We start from the raw sequence: 14,273 nt of genomic DNA, 5'->3' as shown, positions 1-14,273 counted from the left end.
ACAGCCTGCCCCCAGGGGAATAACTATGAAGTCAGGAGGACAGTATTATGGATACTGTGTTCTAGGAAAGCTTGATTTTAAAAAGCAGAAACCAGTTCTAAACACTGACCTGCACAGATCCTGCAAAACTAAACAGAAGGACATACCTGTGCTTGAAAGTGGAGCTGCCCCTTTATTTTTCCTTTCCATGTTGGTCTCCACTGACATTCCTTTGTGTTAGGAGTGCTAATTTCATTCCTTCAGGAATGCAGAGGGCTTCTGATTGTTGAAGTAATATTTTCTCCACTCAACATAAGTACTTATGTTAGTACCTCCAGGAGTCACTATCTTTACAGCACCAAACTGGGCTGCCTTTTCTCTCCACAAAGGGAGAAAAGAAATGTAGTGAGAAGAGGCAGTGTTAGTCTGGGTAATTTTCAAGGTTATGTTGAATCTCTATTACCCCGAAGGAAAAACTGCTCCTTAACTCTTGCTCCTTTAAACTGAAATAGCCTTTGCTGGACATTGGTTTGTTCCACTTACTTGACTATGATCCCAACTTCCATAAAATGGGAGGTAATCACAGAATCACAGAATCGTCTAGGTTGGAAGAGACCTCCAAGATCACCTAGTGCAACCTCTGACCTAACACTAACAAGTCCTTCACTAAACCGTATCACTAAGCTCAACGTCTAAGCGTCTTTTAAAGACCTCCAGGGATAGTGACTCAACCACTTCCCTGGGCAGCCTATCCCAATGCCTAACAACCCTTTCAGTAAAGAAGTTCTTCCTAACATCCAACCTAAACCTCCCCTGGCGCAACTTTAGCCCATTCCCCCTCATCCTGTCACTAGGCACGTGGGAGAACAGACCAACCCCCACCTCGCTACAGCCTCCTTTAAGGTACCTGTAGAGAGCGATAAGGTCGCCCCTGAGCCTCCTCTTCTCCAGGCTGAACAATCCCAGCTCCTTCAGCCGCTCCTCGTAAGACTTGTTCTCCAGACCCCTCACCAGCTTCGTTGCCCTTCTCTGGACTCTCTCGAGCACCTCCATGTCCTTCTTGTAGCGAGGGGCCCAAAACTGAACACAGTACTCGAGGTGCGGCCTCACCAGAGCTGAGTACAGTACAGCTGAGTAAGACTTCAATGTCTTCAGAGCTTGTGCTCACTATAAAGCTTAAGCAATACAGAAACAAAAGTATGCAATGTTTTTCTTAGGGGATACAGAGCTTCTGAACAAAGAATAAAAAACAAAACAAAACACACCACTGCTCCCCCAAAAAACAAAAAAACAACCAACCAAAAAAAAACCTGAACAAAAACAAACAAAACCAAACAACACACAACCACAAAACAAACGGAAGAAAAAAAAAAAGGAAACGCAAAGACCCACTATCCCCTACCGCTAATGACTTCTAAACCAGCATGAGAACTTGAATCAGCAGGTCCAGCAATGGCCCCTAAAGGAAAACTCTCCTTTCTCAAAAGGTGTGGCACACTTAGTAGTTTAGCTGAGGTAGCAATTCATATCTCACTCAACGGGGAACTTCTTTGTGGAATACGCAAAGTACAGGAGGCAAGAATAATGACTACATTCTTCTGGACTGGCTGAGTTCTCCTTATGCAAACATTTACAGAACCAGGAATTTCCAGGGTATCTGCAACTCCAAACTGTGTATTTGTAGAGTGTCCCAGTTCTATAAATTTAAAACCAAATTTCATCACTGTAATGGCCTTTAGTAATATGAGATAAAGAGAGCAGATAGGATCTGCTGCAATGCACTACTTTAAATGCTGAAACATCCTTGTGACTGAAGCACAAGAGTTGCGTTTCCAAGAAAGTTTCTGAAATCAGAAGACTTTTTCCCTCCTCCTCTCCCCACAACTTTAAAGAAACTGCAGGTATACATGTTGATAACTGTGCAGCTGAAAGTGAGTACGAGGAGATTACATAGTGAATCAACAAACCCCAAAGCTCTAAACTCATAGATAAAATCACTCGGGTGGGATAGAAGAAAATTGACAAGTGATGCTAGTATTTTTTGATTTGCTTTTTAGGGAGCAATGCTTCCTTAAACTCACTAACAAACCTGAATATCTAGGCTCCAAATCTGGGTATTAAATTAAAATCAAATCAAACCAGGTGCCAAAGCAAACCCAAAGCAGAATGCTTTCTAATACAATAAAAAGAAATTATGTTGCATGAGGTGAATGGAAAGACTCTTGCTGGGGCATGGAAACCAGGAGTTCACATGGGAAGCTCAAGCTAAATTTGCCAAGGTTTCTTAAGCTGATCCCATTGCCTAAACAACTGGCCAGACTCAAATATGTTTCAGTGAATGCTTTTCAGTGAATGAGAAGTCAAGCAAGGATGTTACCTAGCATACACATGACTTACTCAGAGCTATTTATCAGGTTTGTCTTTCTAAAAAAACTAGCTTTCCAAGGAAATACAAACAGAAGGCCTACAGCTGGAAAAAAAAAAAGACATTTCCATAATCCAGTTTATGATTAAGCCTTTTAAATCTGAAAGGAGAAGAACAACAGGCTTTATGAAATCTTTTTGTACATATCCCTTATTTGCATACCCTGTGGCTCTTTCTTTATCTCCCTGATAAAAAGTGTGATCTGGCTTTATCCAACACTGGCCACAACAAGATTTGCATGCAGTAAAAATGTCACCACATCACACCATATGATACCAGCAGTGTCTTGATGCTTCCTATTTCTTCTTTTAACTTATTCACTTCTGCTTCTCACTCTGCACACTGTGGTTAATAAAAACCTAACAGGAACTAAGGTCATAATCAGAAACTTCTTGTAAAATGTACAGCTTTACTTCCTCTTAAGAAAAATTTCTTAAGCTGCTATTTAGTTCTCATCATAGCCTTTTATAAAATCATATTTTTTTCTGGGGAGTTTCATTCAAGTGATACACATGTATACTGCTATTTATCAACTAATAACCAAGACACAGGGACTAAGTGCCTCCTCAAGCCAGAGGTTCCCAACTTGTCTTTTAAATAGCTATAAATGAAGAGATAACACTTCTTATTCTTCACAGATACACATTTTCTATATAATTTTCATTACTTGCATCTCACACTGAGTTACTGTACTATGCCAGTACTGATATAAGAACTGTCTAGAGAAGGCGTGAACTTACGGGGAGGTTATTTCTGGAAAAAAGGGGGGGGGGGGCAAGAAATCTGGCAAAACCTATTGCAGACACATTTTTATGTATTTTATTCTTTAAGGAAGAGAAATATAAACACTTCTGAAGAACAGCAGCAAATGACCACAGAAATTTCTTATTTACTGATGCTGATCCCAACAGCTGCCTGTGGCCTAACTCCACTAACATCACTGCTCGGCAAGTTGGAGGGGGCAGCAGTGGCAGGAAAATGGCTGGAAGGTCTTAACATTAATGGCGCTGTTTAACACGTGTGCTTCAAACACCTGTTGAAATAAAACTGCACTTTCAAACCTGTTGCTGTGTGGGAAGGCGCGTTGTTTCTGTGATGCTGCTCTGGTGGCTCAGGTGCAGTTCTGGCCGCACATTCGAGCCGCGGTTCTCCTAGGAGCGCTCCCGAGCAGGGCCTCTGGCCAGGCATGGGCTGCCCTTGTTTGCCAGAGCTGCTGCTTGCTGGCACCTGCCTGCTGCAGTGTTGGCCCCGGCCAGTGACCTGGAGGAGATCCTGGCCACCATGGGCAGGGCAGGGATTTACTGGGCCCCCTCTGGCTGTCCTTTTTCTACCAAAGATTTCCTCATACTTCTTGGGAGTACACCTCTGCTGCTGACGCTCCTGTGAGGACAGACATGGACGAACAACCTTTAGGACCAGTGACAAGACTGCTGTGACATCCTGGTGCTTACCATGATGTGCAGCAGCCTCAAAGAGGCTGGGAAAGCACTCCAGGACAGCACACATGCTACTGGTAACTATGGCAGCACTTCACTGATACAGGGGCTCTCAGGTTTTAAAGTGAATTATGTCTATGCAGACAGTAGTACGGATCTCATCCCTGTGTTGGCCCTTCATTTCTTGTCACACAATTTCTTCTTGAGAAGAGGCTCTGTGGAAGATATGGTGAGGGAAGGGCATTTTGAGGGAGGAAAGGCTGCGGTTTTGCATGCTGTCAGCACTTCCTTTTCTTTCTACTTCTTTCCTCCCCATCCATCTTCCTGAGCACTATTTAGAGTTAAGAAGCAAGAGAACTGAAAAGGATGAAGGCTCTCTCCTCTTTTTTGCAGAAAGTAATAACCTTCCTGATGACCACGTCTTTTCTAGGAGAAATAACAGGTATGTTTTCTCTTCACATAAATCATTCAAATTTTCTCATTTCTCACTTCAGATACTTGTAAGTTTTTTTTTCTTTGTTGATTTAAGTACATTTGGTAGAAGTATCTGAATGCAGATACGAGTCCTCAGCTTGATCAAGCAAGTGGCTACGGCCATGCTTCCACCCCTGAAGGGCTGCGTTTAACAGCTGTCACAAGAGCACTTCCCTGTCTCATAGCAGCTCTGTGGGAAAGAACTGATGGGCTGATGGACAGGTGAATGGGGGAAGAGGAATGAGGGAAGGCTTTGAACAAGCTACAAAGTGACTTGGAAATGTCAGAGCACTGTTCATTACCCCCAGGGTCAGGGCTTTAGCAACTACCCTTTAGTACGTAGGAAACTGTAAGCAGCTGAGGCAGGATGTCAATAATAATATTTCTTCTTACATCTGTCTATCACTTCCTCCAGTTACTCCAATTGTTGATAAGTAGACATAATATTTATTGAGAGTTTTCCCAGCCAAAGGGACAGACAACTTGCAAACACTATCTTTTTTAATTGATTCATTTTCAGTCTTGCTTATTCTAGGGTATTACGAAGTATGTGACTGTAAAGGCCAATTACTTTGCCTCAACACATCCTGCCATTGTTGGTTATGCAGATCCAGCCCTATTAAGACTTTGCAGCTAACTGCAGGGACTTGACTTCAACGAGCTAGAATCCTCCAGTATATTAAAAAATTTTTAAAATATATATTGACATGCACTGTTGGCTATGTTTGATACCTGCTGCATAAAAATATCAAAGGTGGATTCTAGTTCTACATATGAGTAGTTTCATCTGCCTGCATTAAATGTTTGCAGAATCAGAGGCTTGCACTTATGCCCAGTAAGGTACAAACAGCAGGCTCAATCTGTCATGCAAAATGTAGTGGCTGATTGCTGCTGTTACTTCTCTAGTTAAACTATGTGGCCTTTTTAAAGTACAGAAATGTCTGTCTGTACCCTATTTTCATCTAGTGTCACTAATGTGTTCAGAAGCGTTCACAAAAACACTCTGTTCAGAAAAGCCTATATCTATGCCTGTACTGCATCATTTGGTCAGTGTTAATATTGCTTTTTTCCACTACATTGCTCACTCCAACCCAAGACTGTCAATGATGTTCAGAAGGCTTTATCCTAGAGAGTACTGCCAGGAGTGCAGGAAGAGCGAGAGCTCAGCGCTTGATGCTGGTGCTGGGAAGAAGCAGAACACACCCAAGGGGAACACAGCAGTATACCCTTCCTTGCAAGAAAGGATCCATCACTGCATTTGCAATACATTCTGTTGTCAAAAAAAAAAAAATGAACAAAACCATAATGTTGTATCCAAGTGATAAGACAAGGGGAAATGGCCTGAAATTGCACCAGAGGAAGCTTAGGGTGGATATTATGAGAAATTTCTTTAGTGAAAGTGTTGCGCAGCATTGGAATAGGCTGCCGAGGGTAGTGGTTGAGTCACCATCCCTGGAGGTCTTCAAGAAACGTCTAGATGTAGAACTCAGTAACATGGTTTAGTGGTGGACTTTTACTAGGTTAAAGGTTGGACTAGATGATCTCTAAGGTCTTTTCCAACCTGACTGATTCTAAGATTCTATGATCTCACTAAGGATTTTAACGATCAGAGCGTCTTTCCAGATCACTTTGCTTCACCAACCATTTAAATATGCTTCACAGGCGAAACTTTCTTTCATCGACAAGAACATGAAAATCTTGCACTTCAGTGCAATCAGCAAGCTGCTAAAGGAAAAGCAGAAATAGCTTGGTATATAGCAGACAACAATCTGCAGCAATTTAACTTAATTAACTGCTCTTCCAAGGAGTCTACTTTCTCATGTGGAAAAAAAGGGGGACCTTCAGGCTGCAATGATACCTTACAAGTGACCCACGTATCCCCTGAAGGAGGGCTGTTTGCATGTGGAGCAGTTCCTAATGGTGGAACACCAGCAACTTGCCCGCTGTTTCACAATATCTCTCACTGCAGGCACTACGACTTCTTTCTTACACAGACGATTTACTCCACACAAGGTGAGTGATGCTTTTTAAACAGTGTGTATTTCCATACTTCTCTTAGTAAGCCTGTCTTCAGCTCAGATGCCCACTAAGAGTATTGGTAAACTTGCATTAAAAAGGAGACAATTCCAAGAATGTTGCTCTGTGGCACTATCTAGGCCCCTTTTCTTACTGTATCTTAGATACAAAACCAGAGCTCTTTGGAGAAGATGCTTAGTAACAGGATATATAACCGCAACTTGTGACTCAAACAGAACACTGTAGGAGAACAGGAACCTAGGAAAAACTAAAGAAATCAATGGTTGAGAACTGTAAGAGAAGCTGCTGAAAACATTAAATACATATCAAAGAAAACTAGAAATAAGAAAGTCTAGTTGGTACGTTACACTTCTCAAAGTTTTATTGTTTCAGGTTTTTAAAAACATTTGCAATTAGACATGTGAAAGTTTTCTGAGGATAGGGTGTTGTGCCAGACTGGCACACTGGTGACATTAGGGAGTTCAGTTGATAACTCTCCAAGTTAACCCAGGAAAGCACAGATTTGCTATGTAACACCCCCAATGGTGAGAACAGTGTGACCAGAGACACACCACTGACAGCATATGCTACTGCATTAACAACAGAATACTTTGCTTTTCGTATGCTTTCTTAAATTATCAAAGCATCATCCTTTTTGAGGCAATACTGCCTAACAATGTATGTAGAAGCCAAGAGTTAGAATTATTACCAAGAACTCAGTTATCTCAGTGCCAGGTAGTTAGTTTTGTATTATTAATAATTATTTGTTATTCAGATGTAACAGAGCACAAGTATTTTAATTGAATTACAATTCACTGTGTAAAACACTGTTTAATCTGTGTCTGAGATTGCGCAGTTTTTCATGCAGTTTTCACACTTCAAAATATTGCCAGGTTAGACTCACTTGCAACATTTTTTGTGTTTGTTTTTCTGTTCATTTCCTCAATTTCAGAAAGCAAGTCCTTAGACAGTGTTCCTGAAACACCATACAGCAGCCTGGTATTTGAAGACAACATCACTTTGTCATGTGAATTTGAAACTACCTGCTCAGGAGAATGTTTTACTCTGTATTGGATCAGAGCTGCAAAAACAAGTGAATGCATTTTTTCTCTAGCAAATGAAGCTGGGACCTCACATTTGACTTACAATGAGCATTGCTGTATTGATGAAGACATCCATGGACGATTACTGAACAATACCGACTTCAGTTCAACTGACAAAAAAAGTAATGTGACTATTCTGAATGTTACTAGTTCTGACAGTGGAGAATATTTATGCATTGTTACTACCTGGATAAATGGCAAATATGTGTGGAGAGTTGCTAATAACCTGTCTGTGGAAGTTCGGAAAGACAAAACTACATGTAAGTTGAAACTGTATTCATAACAGACTAACTTGGAGAGGTGACATCTGTCTTAGTCCAAGAAATTGCACCTGGTTGTCATAGAAATATTGTATTCTAGCACTAGATTTAGTCATGCAAAATCCTACCTCCCAAAAATATGATCAAAAAAAACCCGAGAATTTTTCTTTTTAACAAGCAAATTGATTGTTCTTTAAATAACTTAAAAGAAAATAGAGCAACTCTGCATCAAGTAGCAGCATGTCACAGACCATTTGTCTGCTATTTCACACAGAATACTTTGTGGATGAATTATTAAATTGCATCACATAAAAATCAACTCCATATTTGTAATGGTTGTACGGACATGAAGAAAAATAGGAAAATGAATGACAATGTAAGTGGATGATTGGCTCACCATAATTTCTTTTATGATCCATGTTTGAATAGTGCCAAGCGTGAAAACAGTCTTTCACTATCGTATTAGTTGCTGCTGACCGCTGCCTAGATGTGCATTAGCATCATTCAGCCACCTTACTGCAGTAGAGCACTAAGCCTAAGGACCTGAGAAGTTATGGGAGCAGGATAGGCAGCATCCCATCTTCTTAAGGGAAGGCAGAAAATAGAAAGACCTTGCCTGCCTTCCTACTCATGGTGTGCTTTGAGAATACTGCAGTACCACTAAATATCAATAGTTTTGTTTGTTTTTTAAATGAAGGAAATTTGCCTAGAGAAATCAAGATATTTCCCAGCATACAATACCCTGGAGTCATCCAAAATGAGATTTATATGTAAGTTATTTTCACAGTAACTAAAGATCAAGTGATCACCTGTAAACCACTACAGATTACATTAAAAAAATCTATCTTGACCCAGAAGTCACTATCAGATCATGTTCTAAATAATATATCAATTTTATATAGATATACAGTGGTATATCGCCTCTGGAGCTATAGCTGGGATTATTTTTCTGTGTGTCATAACATGGCTAACCTATCTCAAGACAGCCAAATCAAAAGGTAAGGAACATGTTCTATTATTTTGTTGAATTAAAGCTACTAAGTATCATTTGTACAAATATTTTAATTACTGAAGTTTCATGATTTCTTTTATCTGTTTCAGGAAAAAAATCATCCACAGAATTTACCAGGTATTTCCTTGAAAACACTTATATCCCGGAATATTGAAAATTAATTTTGAAATTACTTACAATTTGAAAGACATGACTATAAACAGACCTTTTAATCCTTTTCATTTTAGATATTATGATGTTGTTGGAATGCCAGAAGATGAATGTAAGCAAGAAGTTTTGAACAACCTTCTAAGTGGTTACCTTCAAAGTAGATTTATCAGGGTTTATGTATACACAAGGGCTCAGGTGGAAGTTGCTTGCTGGCAGTTACAACAAAATTTATAGGATGCAGGCTCTTCAGCATTAGCTTCCTTACAACACACTCTGTCCCCATCTCCAACTCCCTGCAAGGATCATGTTTACATAGTGAATCCAAAGTGAATTTAAAGATGTTCTTGATGTAAAAAACAAGCATACACATGGGGGTTACTGCACAAAGAGCTATTCTTCAGTAGCTGTACACTGGTTCAAACTTATCCATGTACACAGGCACACTATTGTCTGTGTATATTTTTCAGTATCATGCTGTCAATTCTTCTTGGCAATTGAAACATACTAAGTGAACTAGGTTAAGTAAGCTGTAGATATTTGAGGAGGCCAGTATACACCAAATACTATAAGAAGCTCTGTTTCATAGAATGGTTTGGGTTGTATGGGAACTTGAAGAATTTTCTCATCATGTCTCTTTATTCATGATTTGTGATCTTGGTCAAGTTAAAATCTCCCCATCTTAGGCTTCTGTTCTCCAAATGAAAGAAGAATGCAAGCCCATTGTTTCATAAGGTGGGAAGACATACAAAAGTGCCAGTCAGTATACCGTAGCTGGTAAATCGCTTATCTCAATTCAGACTTAGAACAGAGTATGAATTAGCATTTGGTTGCAGGGCAGAATGGATTCTTATTTATTAATTTACTAAAGAGGACAAGTACTTTTTCTTTAAATATCAAAATAAGAAGTTTTAACCCTGTGAAATTCTTATATCCTTTTGTTTTTCACAGGTTCTCCATATGCAACAAGTTGTGTCAGTGACATGCAAAGAAGTGAGCACCTTTATTGCCACGTAACAGGGACTTACGCGAAAGTCTCTGCCACAGATAACAACAAGGCTTCTGGGACAGGACTGGAAGCAGATATACATACAGTATATGCATATGCTGATGAATAAGTAAGTTTCAGCTACATCAAGATTGGAAGTTGCAAGTATTTTTTTTTGCAAAACACATGGCAGACTAAATAACATCCTGGCTAGATGTGTACTAGCTTTACCACTAGAATGTTTGTATACTCACAGATCAATACATTTCCAATATGTGAATCACCAAATAAAACGTGTGTGTGTTTATTTATTTATTTAAACTATAGCAATATGGAAAAGGTGTTTCTTTCTTTCTGCCTCTTTTTCTACCAATAAAACTGTGGGTTATAGTTTCTGCTTCAGGCTGAAATGCCTGGCTAATATGGATGACTCATCCTCTGCAAACTTTACACTAGTAATGTGTATGAGCTAGATGGTCACTGAGCAAGACTGATGTTGTACACAAAACATGCAATATGGAAAGTGCAAGGAGCCATGCAGTGATCTTGCTCTATGTGCAACCTTGTCATCCTGCTAGGGCAGGAACTGTCCCTCCTAAGCACTTCTGGGGCACAAACTGAAACAAAATGGAAGTCTGTGGAGAAGGGTCCCTGGCTGGCCACATCCAGAAAAATGCAATGAGCACCTTTCACTGAGCTAGGAATCTATGAAGAGTCAGCGATTTGCTTCTTCATTCGTCTGGAAGCAATATTTTTTGGCAAATCCTGAGGTTGCTGAGTTGCAAATACTTCTGTAAAATGGTACAGATTTGCATACATTTTAGTAGTTGGGTTACATGAAAATATTTTCTGGGAAGTCTGAACATTTTAGAAAATACAAAACACATTTCTGATCTGTAGTTTGTGTTATGTTTTTTGTTTGTTTGTTTGTTTCAAGTTTGACCAAAGTTTTTCTAAAAGGCATCTTGTCTACTTGATAATAGGATAATATTAGATGGACCTGAATTGAGACTTCGAATGAATTTCACAAACTACTGAATAGACTTCACACATTTCTTTTTTCCTTACAATCTTAACCTATGTAAATCTACTACACAGATTTGTTATCAAGATTACATATGACAGGAGGTTCTAACTGTTCTTTGCTGTACGAGTGAAAGCTAAATAGTTTGCATTAGCCTGCTGGAAACCTGAAGTGTACGTAAAACTTTACTGCCCATACACCAAATTCTCACCTCTAAGGTTTAAAGACCTCTTTAGTCTCTAAGACTTAACTGGAAACAGAATTATGTGGGCAGTTACAGAATAATAATGTTACTTAGACTCATTAGGTAAGTTAATGATACAAATGAGAAGTTAAAAAGATTATCTTGACTTTGAAACCCGATCGTTTATGCAGTGCAGTTTTATATTGTGGATGTTTATTTTGCGTCCACTGGATTATATCAGTATGTCAAAACTGTAATCGCATTACAGAAAAAGTGTGAAAGAACACATACAGCAGTATACTTATATTACATCAATTTAATGTGAAATATAATCTTGTCTCAATTTCTACATTTTCCTGCTCTACCTTCTCAGGTTATTAGCCATCACGGGCAGAGAACACTTTCCTTGTGTCTGAATTAAAGTGCTCAAAAGACATATATTCCAATAGTGGAAAGGTCTAGTGAGAGACATGAAAAAAATTATGCCCTCATATTTGTAGGGAAGGGGTTCCTCCTGTGACCTTCCCTACGGCACAAGAAATTCAGAGGTCACGTGAAAGAAAAACACTCAGAAATTCAATGCAAGTCTGCTATTGAATTGGCCACAGGGTGTCACCATTACTCTTGCCAACGATAGGAAGATGCCTGTTAAACCTGTGATCTATAAATGCTCTAATACCGCTGAGATGGGAAGACGGGACTGCAAGCAATTTAAACAATATTACACATTCTGACAAAAAAATGCATTCCAAAGACATTGCTTCCTAAAGTTTCAATAAAGGCAGATGTTTCATTAATCACAGAATTATCTAGGTTGGAAGAGACCTCCAAGATCATCTAGTCCAACCTCTGACCTAACACTAACAAGTCCTCCACTAACCCATATCACTAAGCTCTACATCTAAACGTCTCTTAAAGACCTCCAGGGATGGTGACTCCACCACTTCCCTGGGCAGCCCATTCCAATGCCTAACAACCCTTTCAGTAAAGAAGTTCTTCCTAACATCCAACCTAAACCTCCCCTGTCGCAACTTTCGCCCATTCCCCCTCGTCCTGTCACCAGGCACGTGGGAGAACAGACCAACCCCCACCTCTCTACAGCCTCCTTTAAGGTACCTATAGAGAGCGATAAGGTCGCCCCTGAGCCTCCTCTTCTCCAGGCTGGACAATCCCAGCTCCCTCAGCCGCTCCTGGTAAGACTTCTTCTCATAAGACTTGTATCTTTTATAAACCATAACTTTCTAGGAAGGTGTAGCAAAATAGAACATTTAAAATGCAGGTAACTGAAAATGATAGAAGTTAAATATTTTATGCTATTGCCACATTTTGAAAAGGTAAATGCTAACTTGTTTACAACAATAATTAATAAACATTATTCAGCTCAAAGATCTTATGAGGGAATCAATCACTGTATTTTATACACTTGAATACATGAAGCACTGTGACCCAATTCCACACATGCTTTCCTTTCTGAGATTAATCTCACTAAAATGAATGTGGCAGCTTGCAGCATACAGTAAGCTGCTTGCTTACCTCTTTGCATATGGAATGTTTTATGTTGCAAAATAAAAGGGATCACTGGTTTCTGGTATGGTCTCCTGGCAAAAAAACCAACCACTATGTAACATTTTGGATTTCCAGTTACCATGGGCTAACAAGACAAAAGAACCACACATAATATTATCACCATTAATTTGTATTGATGTACCTCCCTTCTCCAGAGCAAGGGGAGACTAGGAAGATCCAGATAATACCGACACTGAGACAGAGCACAGTGCTGGACACTAGATCCCAGATTCATTTGGGCCCACAGTTTATAGCTTTGCGCCCTTTGTTTCAGTAAACTATCTAACAGCAAATCAATTATTTACATTCATTAAGTTGCTCTGGTTGTGGTGATTCCAGCACCACACTGAATTCAAAACATAATGAGAAAAACAAGTAGGAAGGAATTTGGCATTACTCTGCCCCTGAGGCTCTGCTGCCACCTGATGTCACCACTGCTCTTGTCGAGTCAAGGCAGGCAGCACGTCTGCATGAATTGGCAGCTCTGGAAGTGACTTGAGCAGGCAGGGAGCACTGAGGGAAATAATTCAAGTAATTTTGATAAGGCAAAATGACAACTGCTGTCCATAAGATACAAGACTAATTCATTAACAGAGACAAAAAATATAGAGATTTGGTTAAGTATGAGCCCCTCTGCGGTCTGCTGAGGGCAGGCTGGGACTGCTCAGTGTCTGTGCACAAACGGACAGGAACGCCACAGAGCAAACGCCAGACCAGAGAAAGAAGCCCTCCTCCACCTGCAGCATGATTCACAACAAGGCATAATGAAAAAGGAGAAACTCCATAAATAGGAAGACAAGTTATCCAATACAAAAAGACAAGCAGAGCCCAAAAACACTCACACATTTAATGATGACTGTGAAGCTTTTTCAGGGCCAGTGATGAGCAGGAAAGAGTCTTCAGCATGCTTGTAGAGCAACAAATGAGGATTTGAGGTAAGATCTAAACAAAGGGGCTAAGAGTGGAGTCATCTATATTGTTGCAAGGTAGTAACTTCACATAGTTAGAATATCATGGTATGAAGAAATGAACAGCATGATTTTCATAAAGATATTTTAATCATTCAGAAAGTTATGAAGGAGAAATAAAAGTTCACGGCTATGTTCACTTGAGCACCTCTCGCTATATAAGCATTCGGAGAAGCACATTAAGGCCCAGCAGAACAACATCTGGCTCTCAGGGTTCTCAGCCCAGAGGCATGGGGGCATTTATTGCAAGTGACAAACAAGCTCAACTGTTATTTATACTCTGCTCACAGAGGTAGGTAGTGGTTAATACTCGAACTTCTACACATACATTCATGTGGCACCTAAAACGTGTCTTAAATTTGGCATCTAAACAAGCCTGCTGCTTCAAGAATGATGAACTTGGTTTTCCCAAGAGTTCAACACATTTAAAATGCTTGACTCAGTGAAACCACAGTCTCAAAGATGTCTAATGCAATTACAATACTGGCCAACACCAGACTATCCCAGAACAGCTTGTACACATGCTAAGTCCTCTTGTAAAAGTTTACTATCCACTAAATCAATGTCTTTGCGTGAGGTTAAAAAAAAGTACAGAGAAGCATTAATGAAGTTAGTGCAAAAGAGAAAGAGAATGTGTAAACAACCAAAAGTAACACAATATCCTAGCTCTTGCAAACTGCAGCCAATTTTT

At 39.8% G+C, this 14,273-nt stretch overlaps 2 protein-coding genes across 5 annotated transcripts in view; one reads left to right on the top strand and one right to left on the bottom strand.

Moving 5' to 3' along the window:
- MYO1E (myosin IE) overlaps positions 1–14,273 on the bottom strand; it is a 166,155-nt gene that overhangs the window by 112,369 nt on the left and 39,513 nt on the right. The window lies entirely within an intron of this gene.
- LOC310905198 (uncharacterized protein) lies at positions 3,741–13,121 on the top strand. 4 transcript variants are annotated; one of them, XM_083851173.1, is made up of 8 exons: positions 3,741–3,917; positions 4,234–4,282; positions 5,977–6,327; positions 7,283–7,693; positions 8,596–8,691; positions 8,795–8,822; positions 8,933–8,967; positions 9,804–13,121. In XM_083851173.1, the coding sequence occupies exons 1-8, from the start codon at positions 3,909–3,911 to the stop codon at positions 9,968–9,970; spliced, it is 1,146 nt and encodes a 381-aa protein (XP_083707299.1). In that variant the 5' UTR covers positions 3,741–3,908; the 3' UTR covers positions 9,971–13,121. The 4 variants fall into 4 exon arrangements, with proteins under 4 accessions (XP_083707299.1, XP_083707301.1, XP_083707298.1 ...); XM_083851175.1 differs by lacking the exon at positions 3,741–3,917 and having other exon boundaries at positions 3,929–4,282; positions 7,445–7,693; XM_083851172.1 differs by lacking the exon at positions 3,741–3,917 and having other exon boundaries at positions 3,931–4,282.

The sequence above is a fragment of the Anser anser genome, assembly GCF_964211835.1.
Source record: "Anser anser genome assembly, chromosome: 10".
NCBI lineage: Eukaryota > Metazoa > Chordata > Aves > Anseriformes > Anatidae > Anser > Anser anser.
Note: the sequence above shows the minus strand (reverse complement) of the source record. Positions and strands in the feature narration are given on the sequence as shown.